Source organism: Podarcis raffonei, chromosome 8 (assembly GCF_027172205.1).
Source record: "Podarcis raffonei isolate rPodRaf1 chromosome 8, rPodRaf1.pri, whole genome shotgun sequence".
Lineage (NCBI taxonomy): Eukaryota > Metazoa > Chordata > Lepidosauria > Squamata > Lacertidae > Podarcis > Podarcis raffonei.
Genome location: NC_070609.1, coordinates 9137158 through 9157519, shown reverse-complemented (window position 1 = coordinate 9157519; position 20362 = coordinate 9137158). Strand labels below are relative to the sequence as shown.

General features: G+C 47.3%; 1 protein-coding gene across 3 annotated transcripts in view; it reads right to left on the bottom strand.

Moving 5' to 3' along the window:
* The window catches only part of B9D2 (B9 domain containing 2), a 39943-nt gene extending 25428 nt beyond the window's left edge, over positions 1-14515 (bottom strand). The window contains exons 1-4 of one of the 3 annotated variants that reach the window (XM_053397794.1): positions 14441-14496; positions 12946-13054; positions 11868-11993; positions 1008-1775 (exon numbers count right to left, since the gene is read on the bottom strand). In XM_053397794.1, the coding sequence (XP_053253769.1) occupies positions 1462-1775; positions 11868-11993; positions 12946-13033 (528 nt within the window). In that variant the 5' untranslated portion in view covers positions 13034-13054; positions 14441-14496 and the 3' untranslated portion in view covers positions 1008-1461. Of the gene's footprint in view, positions 1-1007; positions 1776-11867; positions 11994-12945; positions 13055-14370 lie in introns of those variants that run through there. The other 2 variants (XM_053397795.1, XM_053397797.1) reach the window with 2 other exon arrangements.
* Positions 14516-20362: the final 5847 nt, after the last annotated feature.

Below are 20362 nucleotides of genomic sequence, written 5' to 3'. Positions count from 1 at the left end.
GAGAGGGGTCTGGTGCATTTTTGGAAAGATTCAACGCATTCCTCTGCCGGCCACAAGGAAGGTGAACCCTGCCCCTCTCCCCCAAAACTATTTGCAGGTGGGCTTTAATCCGAAACTTCCTTCTGACCAGGCATTCCTGCCGCCTCTTACAGCGAGCTCTCCAGCTGAGGCAGGAATGGCACTGGAGCCAGAACAAAGGCCTGCTATTTATACATCCACAGCTTTACAAATACCTGTCAGATGGACCAAGTGCAGGAACCAAAGCCAGGGCAGCGTGGCGGCTCGATTGCTCACTGGGAGAACTAGGCATTGTGGGAAATCAAAATGGCGGCTCCCAGGTCCAGCTGGCTGGTGCAGATTTAGCCCACCGGGGTGTGGTGAAAGGGCTCTTTGCTGAACGTCTTGTCAGATGTGGGGTCAGCTATCCCAGTTTGAAGCATCAATTGCCCCTATTTTTCTTAGGCAGAGCTTTACCTGAGAGGTATTGGAAGGAAATGATTTAAAATTATCAATTAGTGATGATTATAGATAGATAAAAGAGGATTTACATATTTTGTGGATAGGCTACAGCAATATATAAAAGTCTTAGCAGAAATCGGTGCTTGTACAGTCAATGTGCAGGGAGAAAGGATGAAATATTGTAATATCATTTTTTAAAAATTGAATATTTAAATGAAAGTTGGGAAAGCTTACGTACTTGGAGCAACAATGGACGGAGGGAAAAAGAAGGAACATCTGGGGGTGCGAAGTCAGCTTTTACATTTGTATTAAATGTGGTGACAATTTTTAAAAAATTATGGAAAATCAATAAAAAATAATTGGCAAAAAAGCACCTATTGCCCATCATACTGCCTCACTCTGCTTTGTGCCCAGACTAGGCCTACTATGATGGCGTGTTTGCGCAGCTGTGATAGCCACCCAGCCACCAGGGTGCCAAGTTCTCGTTCCCACAAGCACTACGCAAAACCTCGTGGAGGAAAAAAAGAAAACCATTTAATGCAAACGGGGAAAAGAATAGCCTTTATAGAAATAAAGTTGTACACTGCCAGCGATTCAGGAGGACTGGGAACAGAGGTCCTGTCTGCGATATGGGCAAACTCCTCCAGACAAAAAAATCATACCGGGGAAGAGTTTTCACAGCACTCCCCAAAAAAGGGGTCGCAACGGATCTTGCTTGCGAGGTGCTCCGCTTAGACGAGGATCCACAAGATCTGCCTCCTGACCCATCCGGGCTAAGCGCCAATCGCTCGTCCTCTTTCCTCTCCCCGAACTGGAGATGCCAAACTTGGGAGGTTTGGCTCATAGTTCCGCACTTTGGCTGCCGGTGGAATGGAGCTGCCCTTCTGCTCCCGACTGCAGAAGTCTTCCCTTCCCAAGCGGCGAGGGTCCCGGTCTTTGGGACGAATGGGAAGGAGCCATAACGGCGGCAAGGGGGCGGCCCTGGCCGGGGTGGGGAGGACCTCAGCACTCGACGCCGTAGCGGTCGAAGTTCCGGAGGATGACGGCCAGTTGGAGGTGGACGGTGCCCATGGCGCAGGTCTGCAGGCGGTAGCGGTCGGCCCCCGTGTAGATCAGGTCGGTGTTGAGCAGTTGGGGGCCCCCTCCCACAAAGACCTGGGAGAGCTGCTCCTGCCAGGAGCCCAGGGGGCGCCAGGTGACGCAGTCCAGCTGGTGGGAGCCGGGGGTGGAAGGCACGTGGCAGAAGCCGTACCCGTACAGCTCCGTACGCCCAAAGGAGTCCTGGTGCCACACCTGGACGTGCAGCTTGGGCCAGCCTGGCAGGGGGAAAAGAGAAAGGAAGGGTTGTTTCTCTACGCAGCCACGGCAGCCCGAATGGTATATGCGCCAGAAACGGAGGGAAGGGAGCAGGACCAACGAAGGAGGAGTTGCAGACGAAAATGGCGGAAGTTGCAGAATCGCTGAGCTTAACCAGCAGAATAGGAGAGCCAGAGGAAAGGGTATTTAAGGAAGACTGGAAAATGTTTGTAGAATACTCAAAGAATCATTGCAAACAGGTTAGGGCGTTAACAGGATGGGAGTAAATTCAGCAGTAAAAATTGCCTTGAGATAAAATGAGAAAGGGGAAATATGGAGTACTGTATTTTTCTGTGTATAACACGCCCCTGTGTATAAGACGACCCCCGATTTTTTGGGACTTCTAATTGAGGAAATGGGGGGGGGAGTGCCCAGACTTGTTGAGCTTTTTTAGGAGGGGGGGTTGCCGACTGCCAATTGCCTGACCCCCGCTGCCAATTGCACGCATCAGCAAAGCCACCAATCGCCGGTCCCACCTCTGTACTATCTGTGTATAAGACAACCCCAAATTTTTAGCATTTCTATTAAATAAAAAAACCTCGTCTTGTACACAGAAAAATATGGTAATTAGAATATGCAGCAGTAAAGGAGGAATCAGAAGGAACAATGGAAGGTGGGAAGGGAAGTCTTATGCTTAATTCAATACAGTTGTACCTTAGAAGTCAAACGGAATCCGTTCTGGAAGTCCGCTTGACTTCCAAAACGTTTGGAAACCAAAGCGCGGCTTCTGATTGGCTGCAGGAAGCCCCTGCAGCCAATCAGACGGCCCGCCCAACGTTCAGCTTCCAAAAATAGTTCGCAAACCGGAACACTCACTTCCGGGTTTGCGGCATTCAGGAGCCAAAACGTTTGAGAACTAAGCTGTTCAAAAACCAAGGTATGACTGTATTGTGTTTGGTTTATGTGATTGTGAAAAATTATAAATAAAAGTTGTTTTTGAAAAAGGAAGGAAGGATAGCAATTTAAGTTTCCAAAACATCCCACCATTTCATCTCGGTAGCGATGTTGGGAGGATTTAGATGAAAGCAGACACTATTGATGTTCACTTACTCGTACCATGTAGAGGCAGTGTGGTGTAGTGGTTAGAGTGCTGCACTAAGACCTGAGACGCTGGGGTTCAAATCCCCACTTGGTCGTGAAGCTCACAGGGTGACCTTAGGCCAGTCATTCATTCTCAGCCCAACCTACCTAGCAGGGCTGTTGTTGCGAGGATAACACGGGGAGGCGGAGAACGAGGCATGCCGCCTTGAGCTCCTTGGAGGAAAAGTGGGATATATAAAAGCTAAAAAAGATGAAATAAATAAATGCCCGTGCACTGAAATGGTGCAGAACAATGTAATCAATTATATGAGATTCTGCTACAGCAGACAGAAGGACCAGTGATGCAGTTTTTGTTGGAAGCTGAACTGCAGTGGCGCAGAAACAGCGCTGCGTGCGATGAAGATGGCTTGGAAGAGAAATCAGTGCCTTTGTATATTTTTCCTGCCTCCTTGTGACCCTGACAACAGCTTGGAAGGGATTACACAGGTATAACATTCCTGCCCCCTCTGGTGCGGGCAGAAAAGACAATGGCTTTTCTCAGTTTGCCTAGCAAGTTCCCAGCGAAGTCGAAATTTGAATCAGAAGCTTCCCGGATCACGATCCTAGCCACTCTGTTACACTGGGTTCGGGAACAAGGTTGCAGCATCAGCCAGAGGACATAGCTAGCACTCCTTAGAAGCAAAAAGAGCTCCACTTCCAGATATGTGTTCGGTGCTATATTTTCTGTAATCTTAGCGTTGGAGTCTACCATTAAAACTGAAACCTAAAATTCGTCTGAGCATTACGGAAGTAGCACGGAGTTAAATTGGCATCTTATCTCCCTATAAAAAATTACAACGTAGAGGAATAGCATTTCTCAAGTTTCAACTGAACCATTTTTGCAAGGACGTTACAGAACGGTCTGTCTGAATTAAGGGAATGCAGGCAGGCTGTTGTTATTTAACGCAAAGAATACAGTGGTACCTCTGGTTGTGAACGGGATCCGTTCCGGAGCCTTGTTCGCAACCTGAAAGGAACACAACCCGCGTCTGAGCGTGCGCGGGTCGCGATTCGCCGCTTCTGCGCATGTGTGTGATGTCATTTTGCTCGTCTGCACATGCGCGAGCGGCGAAGCCTGGAAGTAACCCTTTCCGGTACTTCCGGGTCGCCGCGGGACGCAACCTGAAAAGACGTAACCTAAAGCGAACATAACAAGAGGTACGGCTGTAGTTAATAATCAGGGTAAAGGTACCCCTGACCGTTAGGTCCAGTTGCGGACAACTCTGGGGTTGCGCGCTCATCTCGCTCTATAGGCCGAGGGAGCAGGCATTTGTCCGCAGACAGCTTCCGGGTCATGTGGCCAGCATGACTAAGCTGCTTCTGGCGAACCAGAGCAGTGCATGGAAACGCCGTTTACCTTCCCGCCAGAGTGGTACCTATTTATCTACTTGCACTTTGATAACAATTATTATTATTATTATTATTATTATTATTATTATTATTATTTATATCCCGCCCTCCCCAGCCGAAGCCGGGCTCAGGGCGGCTAACAACAATCAAATAATCCAACATTCTAAAAACATTTCATTATAAAAATTTATTAAAATCAAATTGATGGCAACCGTTAAGCAAAATTCTGTGCAGATTGCCAGAGGAGGGAGTCAGGCTGCGCCCTGACCAAAGGCCTGGTGGAGCAGCTCTGTCTTGCAGGCCCTGCGGAAAGATGTTAGGTCCCGCAGGGCCCTAGTCTCTTGTGACAGAGCGTTCCACCGGATTGGAGCCGCAGCCGAGAAAGCCCTGGCTCTAGTTGAGGCCAGCCTAACCTCTCTGTGGCCTGGGACCTTCAGGATGTTTTTATTTGCAGACCGTAAGTTCCTCTGTGGGGCATACCAGAAGAGGCGGTCCCGTAGGTACAAGGGTCCTAGGCCTTTAAAGGTTAAAACCAGCACCTTAAACCTGATCCTGTACTCCACCGGGAGCCAGTGCAGCTGGTATAGTACTGGATGAATGTGATCTTGCAGCAAAGACCCCATAAGGAGTCTTGCCGCGGCATTCTGCACCTGCTGGAGTTTTTGGGTCAGTCTCAAGGGCAGCCCCACGTAGAGCGAGTTACAATAATCCAGTCTGGAGATGACCGTCGCGTGGATCACAGTGGCTAGGTCAGGGTGAGAGAGATAAGGAGCCAACTGCTTAGCTTGGTGGAGATGAAAAAATGCCGCCTTTGTTATAGCTGTAATCTGCGCCTCCATAGAGAGGGAGGTATTGAAGATTACACCCAAACTCTTAACGGACGGTGCTGGCACTAATTGCACCCCCGCAAGAGATGGGAGTTGCCCCCTCAATCCCATATCATCCCGTCCCAGCCAGAGGACCTCTGTCTTCAAAGGATTTAACTTCAACCGGCTCCCACGTAACCATCCAGCTTTCGAACTGCTAGGTGGGCAGGAGCAGGGACCGAACAACGGGAGCTCACCCTGTCGCGGGGATTCGAACCGCTGACCTTCTGATTGGCAAGCCCTAGGCTCTGTGGTTTAGACCACAGCGCCACCCGCATCCTGTCTAATAACCAGAGTATTTCTTTCTTAATATAATAGCATCCATGCACACAGATTGTGGGATGAAATTTATGGCATGTAATGCCTTAAGAGAAAATATTATGAAGATGATCTATAGGTGGTACATAACCCCAGTCAAGCTTGCAAAGATTTGCCATTTGCCTGATAATAAATGTTGGAAATGTAAGGAAAAGGAAGGTACATTCTTTCACCTCTGGTGGACGTGCCCGAAGATTAAGGCATTCTGGGAAATGATCTATAATGAACTGAAAAAGGTATTTAAATATACCTTCCCTAAGAAACCAGAGGCCTTTCTCTTGGGTATTGTCGGCCAAGGGGTGTTAAAGACGGATATAACTTTTTTTATGTATGCTACAACAGCAGCAAGAATACTCATTGCGAAGTACTGGAAGACACAAGATCTACCCACTCTGGAAGAATGGCAGATGAAGGTGATTGACTACATGGGCCTGGCAGAAATGACGAGCAGAATCCGAAACCAGGGAAGAGAAGCAGCGGAAGAAGAATGGAAAAAATTTAAGGACTATTTAAAGAAATATTACAAAATTAATGAAAGCTAAAATGATGTTGGACTAGAAAATAAATGGTTACTATTAGTAATGGATAAGATAAGGAGAATAAGGAAGATCAAACTAAAATTAAAATAAGGGAAGATTTGCTGAATAAATGATTAGAAATTGGAATACAGAAAAGGGAGGCATGAGGAAGTCGGAGAAGTAAGGTATAAGAAAATAAGATCTGAAATTGTACTTGTTTCTGTTTTCGTTTGTTTGTTTGTTGTGTTTATTGTATTGTATTGTTATGTTTTTGTTGTTATAAAAAAAAATTCTTTAATAAAAAATTATATTAAAAAAAAAACAGATTGTGGAGGGAATACCACACTATTTCTGCCACAGCAAAAACAGAATCTTTAAAGATATGTGTGTTTGAGTGTTTGTTTGTGTGTGTGTGGCATCAACATTTGAGGACCAGGGTCCCGTTAGGACAGAGGCATGAAGACTTCTCAGTTGACAGATATATAAATGGAGAAAAGGAAGTCTGGAACATTGGGGCCCCAAAGGACACAAACGGCAGGAGGCCTGTCGCATTGCTACATGGTGTCCAAATGTATATGAGACAAGACCAGAGTGACAAAGCCATAACCAGTGAGTGTGTGGCACTTCGCCGCAGAATAGAATAGCTTGATCTAAAAGGACAGGCCTCTGCCCCAAGGAGCTTGCAAACCACAACACTGAATACCTGGACAAAGAAAAAAAATATTTTGACACTCCTCTTGTGGATGAGGAACTGTTAAAGAAACAGGAAGAAGAGCAGGGGGAAAATGGACAGTTCTCATGATGGAAGGATACAGAATGAGGAGTCCTGCAGGACTTGTGCTTTCCAACTAAAGTTGGGGATGGCAGTGAGGTGGCCATTGATACTAAATCATTCACGGTAGTTTAAACGAGAGATGGTGAAGAGGTCCAAAACGACTTCTCCAAACTCAGAGCTTATTCACCCACACTTTTCCTCCACTCTTTCCAGGCACGGTCCGTGATTTAAAGCTCTGAACACCTTTTCCCCCTTTTGCTTCAGAGCTTCCCCTGTGAAAATCCGCTCTTTAAAGCTCAATCAGAGCAAACAGCCATCCGTGGGGAACCCAAACTGATGTTTGCTCCGGTGGAGCACTGAAGATTGGGAAACTGGTGTATCTGACTAGGCACTGTGGAGAACAGGATGCTGGCCTGATCTGGCAGGTTCTTAATAATTCAGTGTGCGGATAACAATGCTGATTTACCATAAAGAGCTGCTTGGCGGCGTCTGTGAAGTGACATGAGCTTGCAGAAAGCACTCAACTGATGCTAAATATTAAGGTTATTATTATTAAGTCAGAGTCTGGGTCCTCCAAGCACTCGTTAGGCTCCATCCTCCTTCTCCTCTCTTTCTTTCTTTCTTTCTTTCTTTCTTTCTTTCTTTCTTTCTTTTCTCTCTCTCTCTCTCTCTCCTGCTCCCGCCACCATCTCCCCCTGTCAATTCAGAGTTCGTATTTCAACATTAGCTAAGGTCTGGCTGGCCGGGGGTGGTGGTGGGGTTATATATATATGCGTGTGTGTGTGTGTTTTATCTCTTTGCCTGAGCACTGTGTTCCCAGCAATAAAGGGAACAGGGGAGGCATGATTTATTAATTATGTGGAGTCTCGTCAGCCGGGAAGAAAAGGAAGCGGCGGGAGACTTTCGGCAGCTTTTCCGCATCAATCCATTCCTCCGTCCCCCCCCCCCCGCTTGGTCTTTCCTTGCCCCTACCTTTCCGGTCCAGCTCAGCTCAGCTGAAGCGCAGCCTAGAAAAGGCAGCAAAGAGAAGCCCACGCAAATCAAACCGGCTTTGCGGCACGCACACAAAAAAAGCCTGCCGCTCCAACAATTAATCCCCTACCATTCCGAACGGCTTCCCTTCGCTGGCTGGCTTCTGAGCTCTTTTGTCTGACGGCGCAGTTTACCGTAGCCACGGATTAATTTCCTTTCAGGTAGCCAATTATATTGAACGTACGCGGGTGGCACTGTGGGTTAAACCACAGAGCCGAGGACTTGCCGATCAGAAGGTCAGCGGTTCGAATCCCCGCGACGGGGTGAGCTCCCGTTGCTCGGTCCCAGCTCCTGCCAACCTAGCAGTTCGAAAGCACGTCAAAGTGCAAGTAGATAAATAGGTACCGCTCCGGCGGGAAGGTAAACGGCGTTTCCATGCGCTGCTCTGGTTCGCCAGAAGCGGCTTAGTCATGCTGGCCACATGACCTGGAAGCTGTACGCCGGCTCCCTCGGCCAGTAAAGCGAGATGAGCGCCGCAACCCCAGAGTTGGCCACGACTGGACCTGATGGTCAAGGGTCCCTTTACCTACCTTATTCTTGGAGGGGGTGGGGAGGGAAACAAGGGGTGAAATATAAAATAAACTAAGGTTACCAGACGTCCCCGTTTCCCGGGGACAGTCCCCGGATTTACAAATCAGTCCCCATACAAAATCCATTGAACTTGCAAAGTGTCCCCGGATTTATTGAAAAAAATCTGGTAACCTTAAAATACACCGAGCCCAAAAGTATTGCCGTCACCCACACACACCCTGGCACCCTCCGCGGCTGGGAATTCCAGAAGTTCAGAGCAGGCATCAAGGCCTCCCCTCAATTGTCCCACGTTAAGAGGGGAACTGGTACCCCAAACCCACCAAATCTAGGGGGCTTCTGTTGAAAACAGAAGACTGGGCTGAAGATTCCAAGTTCCAAGGGGAAATGTCATGGGCTGGTTGGATGCAGAGGAACCAGCAAGGGAATCACCAAGGGAAAAAGGCTCAGAGCTCGGGGACTGGTGGTTGGAGAGCAAGCATGGTCAGAGGGAGGAGGAGGTGTCAGAAGCTGAAGGGGTAACAGGGTTCAGTGAGCTGGGAGAGTCCGTGGCAGAGAGCAGCCCAGAAGTAGAAGCAGAAGCAGAAGGAGAGGAGGGAGGCCAAGAGACAGAGAGGAGTCCGGTTGGTGAAGAGTCACGGGTGTCTGCCTCTCCTGCTGCAACAAGTTCCCCCGCCCCCTTGTCTCATTGAACCAGGAGAGGCATGAAGAGAACAGAGGAGAAGTTTGATTAACGCAGGCGCAGTCTTCGATTACTTGGGGGAAACCCTGGAGAGGAGGGGGACTTTGGCAGTCTCAGCAACTGCTTCATGGGAGCAAGACCTGCCGGAGATCGAGTTGCTGTGCTCACTAAGCCTGATGTTCCTGCGCAGATCCTGTTTTTGCTAATAGTTACATCCAAGTTAAAGGGATGCGGGTGGAGCTGTGGGTTAAACCACAGAGCCTAGGACTTGCCGATCAGAAGGTCGGCGGTTCGAATCCCCGCGATGGGGTGAGCTCCCGTTGCTCGGTCCCTGCTCCTGCCAACCTAGCAGTTCCAAAGCACGTCAAAGTGCAAGTAGATAAATAGGTACCACTCTGGCAGGAAGGTAAACGGCGTTTCCGTGCGCTGCTCTGGTTCACCAGAAGCGGCTTAGTCATGCTGGCCACATGACCCGGAAGCTGTACACCGGCTCCTTCGGCCAATAAACCGAGATGAGCACCGCAACCCCAGAGTCGGCCACGACTGGACCTAATGGTCAGGGGTCCCTTTACCTTTACCTCCAAGTTGCTCAATGCAGTTTACTGCTGACTCGCTCCTGTCAGGCAGGTTCATAATGAGAGGCGAGACACAGTGCCTGATTCGAGCCGGATTGTGCAATTTGCTTAAACACCCCTCTGCATTTCATGGCTGGAGAGAATGGGGGCCTCTGAGTCTATGCAGAGTACCTCTCCTCAACCACTGAGCAACTGCTGGGGACAAGGAACCATTTCAAGCCAAGGGCCCGCACTCTCTTCTGAGCAACTTCCAAGGGGCCAATGGTGGGTGGAGCCAGAGGCAACAGTGGGAGGAGCAACAGATGCAAATGACGCCTTTGTGCACTAGGCTAGCTGCCACACACAGCCCTCTTCGTCCTCCACCCTGAGCCACTGAGTTCTTGCGGGAATACAGTCAAGCTGGGAGGCAGAGAATTCTCCACCATAAATCCCCAGCCCCACCTTTCAAGCCAGAATCCCCTGAAGAGAGAGGGCTTCTGAAGGCCACAGCTCTACAATGCAATTGGCTGGACCCCACTGGTAGGGTGGAAGGCAGGGAGGCGAACAGTAGGTGGCGCCAGAGGCAACGAAAGCCGACTATTTGCTTCTATCCTCCTCCTCCCTGCTGAGTTGTACAACAGCAAAACTAAGGAGGGGGAAGCCAACCTGCTCCTAAATCCCCCCAATTTGTTGTTTTCTGAGATCCCTCGACTGAATTTATCTCAGGGGAAGGCTGGATGAGGGCAGACTGAGCTTTGTGGAGCAGGGCCACATTTGCCCTAATAGACATTGCCTCAATGCCAATTTTTGCTTGGACTTGGGCCAAAGTCCCAAAGGGGAAGACAGGAGATCAGGCTGGTTGGGGGCGAGTGGGTGGGTTCAAGAGGCTCCATAAGTGGGGCGGATTCTTGGCCAGCAATGTATGTGTCATGAAGCATCATTCACACTGATAGAGCCAAGATTCGGGGCAACGTAGCCAGCTAAATTCCCGGCGAAGGTTGGCCGGCAGCCACACTGCACCAGTTATAAGCTGCGGCTTAGCTATTTAAGAGCACAGTTGTTCAGTGGGTTGCCTTTTAAATTGGTTAAATTGCCACTCAGGAAGAGTGCTCATTGCTCATACTCACTTTTCTATCTCCCAAAAGCGACTGTTCGGTTTTAGAAGATTTTGCCCTTATTATCCAAAAGGTTTCAGTTTAGAATGACATTGCTCACGACCTGGGAAGGGAGAACATCTAAGAGAAGGAAAACTGATTCCAAACCTCTGCTGCCTTGCAGAATATCTTTGGGAGAAGAAAAGCCTAAGGCGTAAACCCTACACAAAGGCGGAGTGGAGTCCCTAAGGCGGTTGGATGGCGCCCTGCACACCTCCTTCCAGCAACTCCTGCAGCCCAGCTGGTGCCAAACGTCTTGTTCTGCTTTCCTTTGGACCACATCAATGAGGCTGAGAAAGGGGTCTTGTCCTTTGGGCTGCCCAGGACCTCCAGACACACACGCTTGGGCCCCAGGGAGGTCACTTTGATGCTGCTAACATAGCCAACAAGGCGAGTGTTCTGCTCTGCTTGCTCACGCCACCAAGGTCACAACAGAAAACTAGGACCTCTACAGACCGATTTATTTATTTTTGTGCATCTATTCTGCAATATGTTACTGATGCAATTACATCTATGCTGCAGCACCCAGCAACCATTCTGCTTTATTAGATGGATGCGGGTGGCGCTGTGGGTTGAACCACAGAGCCTAGGGCTTGCCGATCAGAAGGTCGGCGGTTCGAATCCCCGTGACGGGGTGAGCTCCCGTTGCTCGGTCCCTGCTCCTGCCCACCTAGCAGTTCGAAAGCACATCAAAGTGCAAGTAGATAAATAGGTACCGCTTCGGCGGGAAGGTAAATGGCGTTTCCGTGCGCTGCTCTGGTTCGCCAGAAGCAGCTTAGTCATGCTGGCCACATGACCCGGAAGCTGTACGCCGGCTCCTTCGGCCAATAAAGCGAGATGAGCGCCGCAACTCCAGAGTCAGCCACAACTGGACCTAATGGTCAGGGGTCCCTTTACCTTTTATGTGAGGTCTAGATGGGGGGGGGGCTATGCCCTGATGGCCTAGCTAGCTTCCACTGCATTACCAGGATGCTACCAAAGAAAATGGCCCTCTGTGGATCAGTAACCACAGCCAGCTCAAAACATTAGCAGGCACTGGGTGATTTGCCTGCAATGTGTTAGGCGTTTCCCTGTTCAGCTGCAGCTGTGTCTTGCAACACACACAGAAATATTATTTAAAAGGATCTCATGTTTTTAATGTGGCAATAGCCAAGAACTGCGGAGGAGGAAGTGAAAGGCAACTGATATCTCTTACCCTGCAAGCCTTTGGTGGCAAAGTGGACGTCAATGGGGTGGGACCAATAAGCCACATCATCCAGCTGGGGGTGGTCGACTTGGGTCTGCCCTTCCCGGAATCCCGACAGCAACTTCCAGGCACCACCTGGGAGGAGGAGAAAACCCAGATGTCTCGGTTATGAATAGACAAAGCTCTGCCTCTCGTATCAAGTCTAAAAATATGGGGTGGGGGGGTGGAATGTGCCTGGGGAACTGACTTCCTCTCACCTCCCCCTTTAGTAGCGTCACTTAAATAACGCAGATGGAGTTTAGAGAGAAGCTTGATAACACTTGATGAAGCAAAGTGAACAAAAACAGCGTATAAATCTGAGAAGAAATTCTTTTTCTTTTTCTTCTTTTATTAAATTTTATTGTTACCATTCACATTAACACACCATACAGAAAAAGAAAATAAATCTCCATCGCCACCAAAGAAAAAAAGAGAATTAGCACATCAACTAGTAAACTGCAAAACATTAAAGTGGTCTTTTTCTATCTACCAGACTTCCCGTCTATTCCTTATTACAGATTCTGTATTAATTGTTCGCTGCCATTGCATAACGAGTTTTGTTCAGTTTCAACATCCCTTGATCCATTCATTGGTTTTTCCACATTTTTAACACTGCTACTGAAATTATTCGAACGCTGTGTATGACTTTAAACTACTACTATTATTATTATTATTCAAATATATTTTAAAAACTTCCCATTTTGAAATAAATACCCGTTTTGGTTTATTTTTTTTATCTTTTCTGACATGCTATCTAAATCCGCGTATTTGGAGAAGAAATTCAACCGAGAGGCTTTCTGTTTTTCTTAGCTCAGGCCTTCTACACAGCAGGAAAACACTCAACTAAACATACAGAGGAAAACTCCCTCGGAACCACGCAGCCAATGAGAGCTGGCGCTACCTCGGCAAAGATCCTGCTCCTCTGATTGGTCGCTAAGCAACACCTGCCGGCTGACTTTAACCGAACAGAATTAACCTATAAATCACGTGCTAAATTATCTCTGCCTTCCCCTTTCCCGTGATCTCCGGACCATAATGCTGCACCAACCTGTGTGAATCCCCCATTTGCAAAAAAGGCTGCTGCTAGGGAATCCGCTGGCTCCCACGATCTGACCAATCACGTGCACTTCAGCCATGGACCTGCAGTGGGAAAGGACCTTAAAGAGAACGGAGACACCCAGTCAAGGGCCATCATCGTATTCAAGACCAATTTTGATATTTCACATGTGTTTTAAGGTTACCTTGGGAGTTAGAGGATGGATAGCGGCTAACAGATTGAGGTTGAATCCTGACAAGACAGAAGGACTGTTTTGGGGGGGACAGGGAGCGGGTGGGTGTGGGGGACTCCCTGGTCCTGAATGGGGTAACTGTGCCCCTGAAGAACCAGGTGCGCAGCCTGGGAGTCATTTTGGACTCACAGCTGGCCATGGAGGCGCAGGTCAATTCTGTGTCCAGGGCAGCTGTTTATCAGCTCCATCTGGTACGCAGGCTGAGACCCTCCCTGCCTGCGGACTGTCTCACAAGAGTGGTGCATGCTCTGGTTATCTCCCGCTTGGACTACTGCAATGCGCTCTATGTGGGGCTACCTTTGAAGGTGACTCGGAAACTACAACTAATCCAGAATGCGGCAGCTAGACTGGTCACTGGGAGCGGCCGCCGAGACCATATAACACCGGTCTTGAAAGACCTACATTGGCTCCCAGGACGTTTCTGAGCACAATTCAAAGTGTTAGTGATGACCTTTAAAGCCCTAAACGGCCTCGGCCCAGTATATCTGAAGGAGCAAATTCTCCTCCATCGTTCTGCCGAGGGCCTTCTGGCGGTTCCCTCATTGCGAGAAGTGAGGTGACAGGGAACCAGGCAGAGGGCCTTCTTGGTAGTGGCGCCCAACCTGTGGAACGCCCTCCTACCAGATGTCAAAGAAAAAATAACTACCAAACTTTTAGAAGACATCTGAAGGCAGCCCTGTTTAGGGAAGCTTTTAATGTTTAATAGGTTATTGTATTTTAGTGTTCTGCTGGAAGCAGAGTGGCTGGGGAAGCACAATGAGAAGGGGACGACAGAGGACGAGATGGTTCTCGAAGCTACCAGCATGAGTTTGACCAAACTGCGGGAGGCAGTGGAAGACATTCGTGCCTGGCGTGCTCTGGTCCATGGGGTCACGAAGGGTCGGACACGACTAAACGACTAAACAACAACAACATTATTATTATTATTATTATTTAAATCCTTTGTCTCCAAACAATTCCCAAGTCACTTGCAAAGCTGGAAGTTCGATTTTTAGCATCGACCCTTGCGGTCCAAGATTGCACATACGCCACCCGCCCTCAGTTTTCACGTGTTCTGTTTGAATCAAGAGGGAGAAAGAGAGGTGGCTGATACGTCACCCGTTCACACGTGCAAAAGACACGCGACTCCTCCGTGTCCCCCCTTCCCCCGGCGCACGCGTACCGCACGCCACGCGTTCCATTACCTGCCAGCCGCGCGAATTTCTCAGAACTCCCCCCGCCCCCGCCGGCGCCTCGCTACCGTCCTGCCCTCACCGTTTCTGGGCCGCGGTTGCCGCAGCAACGGGGAAGCCACGCCCAGGGTGGGGCTCTGATTGGCTAGTTGCGGGAAAGGTGAAGAAGGGCGGTGGCGCCGCCATCTTGAGCGAGGCAACAACAACAACAAAAACCCGCCATCTTGGACATAGAGATAGGAAAACGTGAAGAGTCGCACATGGTCCCAATTTCTGTCTATAATCAGTTTTATGGACAAGGGCGGCTTCCTATTTTTTAGCAGAAGCTTTTGGTTGTGCCACTGTGATTTTGTTGAAGATTATCTTAAACAGTTTACTGGATAACTGAGGGCAAGGAAACAGCTGTGATTCAAAGAGCCATGTTGAGTGTGTGATAGGGAAACTTCTCTAGAAAAGGGTTGGGTTTCCGCTCCTCCCTTGTGCTGCCATCTTGTGTGGGTCTCAAAGAGCCGTCGCAGTGCGGCCATCTTGGGAAGGTCGTTCTTTTCCCTGTTGCCTAGGCAACTGAATTGGTACTTGGCGAGAGCTGGGTTCAAATGCTAGTTCAGCCACTCAGTCATTTGGAGACAAATGAGCCCTAGTTGCCTTATGAAAAATGGAATATCAGCTTGGTTTACTACCTTCCCCTCTTTGGCAGATACTGTTCCTTGTTTGTTTAGATGTTGGCAGAAGCTGAACTAACGCAGCTTTTCATGTTAAATATCAGTGTGTACCTCTTAGACTTAAGCTTCTTTCTGTCGTTTTTTAATTTATTTTTATTAATTTTCCAAATTATTAAAAATCAAACCAAATTCCTTCAGCTTCTTTTGCAGTTACTAAAGGCAGAGGAGCTCTGCCACATGAAAATCAAAAGGTTTAGTTTCAATAGACGAAAAGGTACGGATGCTGTTGCCATGATGTGAAATTAGGCACATTTTTTTGCACATTGCGTAGGCTGCTCAGAGAGAAGTCGAGACAGCATGAGCAACCTACTTCCAAAGGGAATAACCTCCACTTCAAATTACATTTTAGATAGCTAGAGACAGTACATTTTTCTTTTCTTTTTTTAAAAAAATAATCTTTATTACGGTAATTTCCCACATAGGCATATATACATAAATAACAAATCATACAAAGCAAAAGCAATACAAGTACTGTAAAGGTGGGGGGAGAAAAAAAATACAGTATATTACAATTAAATAACAGGTTAAAACATAAAACTTCCAATAATTCTCATTATACTGCTTATATTGTCTATGTTTTCTTGCACAGATTTATGTTATTTCATTATATATAAATATATATAATCCGGTATAATATCTAATACATGTTTTGCTTACAAGTATCAATCTAGTTCTGCAAGTATCTTGCTGTTTGTACAATGCAATTTTAGATATTCTTTGAATATTTTCCATTCTCCATATACTTTCTGGTTTGACACTCCTCTGATTCTTCCCGTCAGTTTTGCTAGTTGCCGGTATTGTATCATAAGAGTCTGCCACTCTGTAATCGTTGGTAGGATTTCATTTTTCCAGTTTCTTGCCACTATTATTCTGACTGCCGTGGTTACATACATAAACAATGGTCTTATATTTATTTTAGACAGTATATTTTTCAGTGTATCCCATATACAAAGCTAGCTTCTCACCGCTATTGTGCCTATTTGTGGACTGCGGCTCCTGTTATCCAAAAATAAAGAATTTGCAGGAAATCATTAGGTGAGCATTTGCATATTGAGTCAACAGTTTCCATCCATGCCTGTGGGAAATTTTCTTTTCTTTTGGGGACGGATGGAATGGAGTTTACTGGGAAAGGGCATGGCTGGCTGCAATCCTGACATAAGAATTGTTGTTGTTGTTGTTTAGTCGTTTAGTCGTGTCCGACTCTTCGTGACCCCCTGGACCAGAGCACGCCAGGCACTCCTGTCTTCCACTGCCTCCCACAGTTTGGTCAAACTCATGCTGGTAGCTTCGAGAACACTGTCCAACCATCTCGTCCTCTGTCGTCCCCTTCTCCTTGTGCCCTCCATCTTTCCCAACATCAGGGTCTTTTCCAGGGAGTCTTCTCTTCTCATGAGGTGGCCAAAGTCTTGGAGCCTCAGCTTCAGGATCTGTCCTTCCAGTGAGCACTCAGGGCTGATTTCCTTCAGAATGGAGAGGTTTGATCTTCTTGCAGTCCATGGGACTCTCAAGAGTCTCCTCCAGCACCATAATTCAAAAGCATAGGCACTGATTTTTCCCTCCATGAATTTTTCCAATCTTTTTTTGAAGCCATCCAAGAGAGAGAGAGAGCTAAAAGCTTTTCTTTAGCTACTTTCTACATGACATGCTTAATTTTTACACATTTCTATAATGTCACCTCTTACTTGATTTTTCACTAACATAAAACACACACACCCATGCTGTAACCTATCCATTCCCTTGATCATTTGTTTTTTTGTTTTTTCTTCTTCTTCTGAACAGGAGAACTTCATACTGCAATACAGTGGTACCTCGGGTTACATACGCTTCAGGTTACAGACTCCGCTAACTCAGAAATAGTGCTTCAGGTTAAGAACTTTGCTTCAGGATGAGAACAGAAATTGTGCTCCGGTGGCGCGGTGGCAGCAGGAGGCCCCATTAGCTAAAGTGGTGCTTCAGGTTAAGAACAGCTTCAGGTTAAGTACGGACCTCCGGAACGAATTAAGTACTTAACCCGAGGTACCACTGTACTTAGCTGCCACAGATCCCACTTTCCTCAATATATATTGCTGGAACTGAATGGGGGGGGGCGGGATCACTCTGTTATATAGGAATGTTTTGGGATATATACTGCAGTAACAGGGACAGCAAGAACATATATTGATAAGTTTGTGCAAACGGATACGGTGCCTGTTAAAAGAGCAGAAAGCAGAAATGTCATTGGAGCGTGTGAGAAAGACTCTCTGAACTGGAGAGATAACTTGCCATTTCTCTTGTGTTCGCCTTTTCATCACAAGGTACAACACCTAAAATTAATTAATCAGTACATCCCACTAGGAGAGACTATAATGATGTTTGCAGAAGGCTTAGGAAAGGTCAAACTGTCTGCGATATAAACCTGAACCTGTCCTTAGATTAAATTGCTGATTGCAAGGCTGCCATTCCCAATCAGAAGCGATGGCAACGCTTGGGATGGGAGTTGATTGAATCGGAAGGGGAATTTGGCCAGCTTCCCAATCCGTGTTTGTCCTGGGGATGTGATAAATGGCAGGCAAGGGGCAGGATGTCTCACCTCACGGGCAACGATTGTAAAACAGGCCAGCAGACTCTCGACCCTTGACCAGGGGATTGTTATCTGTCGTCTTGCAGTGGTTCCTAAAATCCCACTCCTGCCGTAATGCACATTGTGCGGCTGTCAGTGTTAAGTTGTGGGTGAACATATCAGACGACACAGCGATTCTTCAAACAGCTCTTGTTTATCCACAGGCCAGAACAGAACTGAACTGAAGGGTTCAGTCAGCCTGCTTATATAGAGCTCCAGTACAACGTAACTGTAACAATTTTCTAAAACTATCCAATCGCTGAACGTCACTTTCGATCCCTTATTTGCATAACTATCTACAGTATCCCCCTGCTGGCCCAGGGTGAGAACTGCAGTACATAACAGTCAGTGTGAGGTAATATCCAGCTGGGACCTGAGAGACCAGGGCTCAAATCTCCACTCAGACATCAAGCCCACTGCGTGACCCCGGGCCGATCATGATGGCTGCTCACACATCGTACATTTAAAGCACATTGGTTGCCCCAAAGAATTCTGGGAACTGCAGTTTACCCGCCAGAGAGCTACAGCTCCCAGCACCCTTAACAAACCACAAGCTGCTAGGATTCTTTGTGAGATGTCGTGTGCTTTAAACACATGGTGTGTATTGTTTTAAACAAATAAACTGCCCTTTTCCCCTTATGGGGTATCCAAGAGCCCATATAGAGTCCTTACGTAGGTTCCCTATTGGTAGGAGAAAATAACAGAGGCCAAACAGAGAATATTGAGAAGCAAAGCAGCTAGTAAGCCTGATCTTTATTGATCTGTTGCAACAGGGTGCTCCCCTCAAACGCAGGAGGACAGAGGAGGACCCAGAACAAAGGTGTGTCTGCCTTTATATAGACATTTTAAATTGCCCGCCCTGGAGTCCAAGACCACCCCCAGATACATCATACATACATCACAGAAAGGGCGGTCTACAGCAGAAATCTGAGTGCGTTGTTTATTTCCTGTCTGGCAGGTTACCTGTTTAATGGTCACTTGATTGGATTGCCTGGGGAGCCTGAGCAGTCTTTTGTAATGATAAATACTTAGTTCCTGGCCAGGTCAGAGGCTCACACCCTATTCATATCTTAAATGTGCCTTTAAGACAGGATTTGTGAGGAAAGAGACAACGTGGAGGTTTCCCACTTTGACCTTGCAGAGAAATATTTGAGGTCAATTTGATCAGGACTTTTTTCTGTGGGGTTTCAGACATGTGGTTTATATATTTATGTACGTGTTTGCTTGGTACATTTATGAACATTTATTACATATCTAAGACCTTAAAATTCTTATCACAGTATGCAGTTTTTTCTCAACCAAATCTACCTCGTAAGGTTGTTGTGAGGATACAATAGGGAGTGGAGAAGCCTCCATGCCCCACTTTGAACTCCTTAGTGGAAAGATGGGATAGAAAAAATATATAAATAAAGTCTGAGGGCTCACCCAGCAGGAGGGCACCACCAATGCAACGGGGCTAATATACCATGTTTTGAAGCAAGTGAAGTGATTTCTATTATCATCTAAAGAGCGGAGCAGGTGATTTTGTCTGTCCGAAGTCTAAAAGTACCTAACTGCTTCGTGGGCTGACCATGTCCACCTGCTGACATGTTCAACATTTTGCATGCAACCCCCACAGAGGTGCACTGAGCATCAGTTTCCTCCATGCGCGGAAGATTCACCTCTTCGCCCTTGCCTTGGACAGCTGCAAGTATTTTTGAGGGACCCACATCTTCTATTTACTGAGTTGCTCCTGCTTGGAATTGTTTTATTTACCTTTCATAATTGCACTGAAAACGTGTTACTCTCCGTCTTGCTTTTAATTGCATCATTACATTGCTGTAATCTGCCCTGGGACTTTACGGTCTAAGAGGCAAGTAGGAAATCTTATAAATAACTAAGCAATGTACTGGAGCTCTTTTCCATCTTCCTCCGTTTTAACAAATGCATTGCGGCATTAGCTTCCACAGACTACAGTCCACTTAATCAAATGCCATGAAGTGTTATCTTGAGTTACAGTTATACAGTGGTACCTCGGGTTACATACGCTTCAGGTTACACACCCCGCTAACCCAGAAATAGTACCTCGGGTTAAGAACTTTGCTTCAGGTTGAGAACAGAAATCATGCTCCAGAGGCGCGGCAGCAGCAGGAGGCCCCATTAGCTAAAGTGGTGCTTCAGGTAAAGAACAGTTTTAGGTTAAGTACGGACCTCCGGAACAAATTAAGTACTTAACCCGAGGTACCAAAGTATTATATATGGGGGGTGGAGAAGGTAGCCCATGCTCAGAAAAACCACAGTCACAGGAAGTAATTCAGAGGTCCTGGGCATACATTAGAGCAGGGGTCAGCAAACTTTTCCAGCAGGGGGCCGCTCCACTGTCCGTCAGACCTTGTGGGGGGCCGGACTATATTTGGGAGGGGGAATGAACGAATTCCTATGCCCCACAAATAACCAAGAGATAAATTTTAAATAAAAGGACACATTCTACTCATGTAAAAACACCAGGCAGGCCCCACAAATAACCCAGAGATAAATTTAAAATAAAAGGACACATTCTACTCATGTAAAAACACACTGGTTCCCAGACTGTCCGCGGGCCGGATTGAGAAGGTGATTGGGCCGGATCTGGCCCCTGGACCTTGCTTTGCCTACCCATGCATTAGAGAATCAAAGAGTGTTAAAGATAGAAGGACCCGTGAAG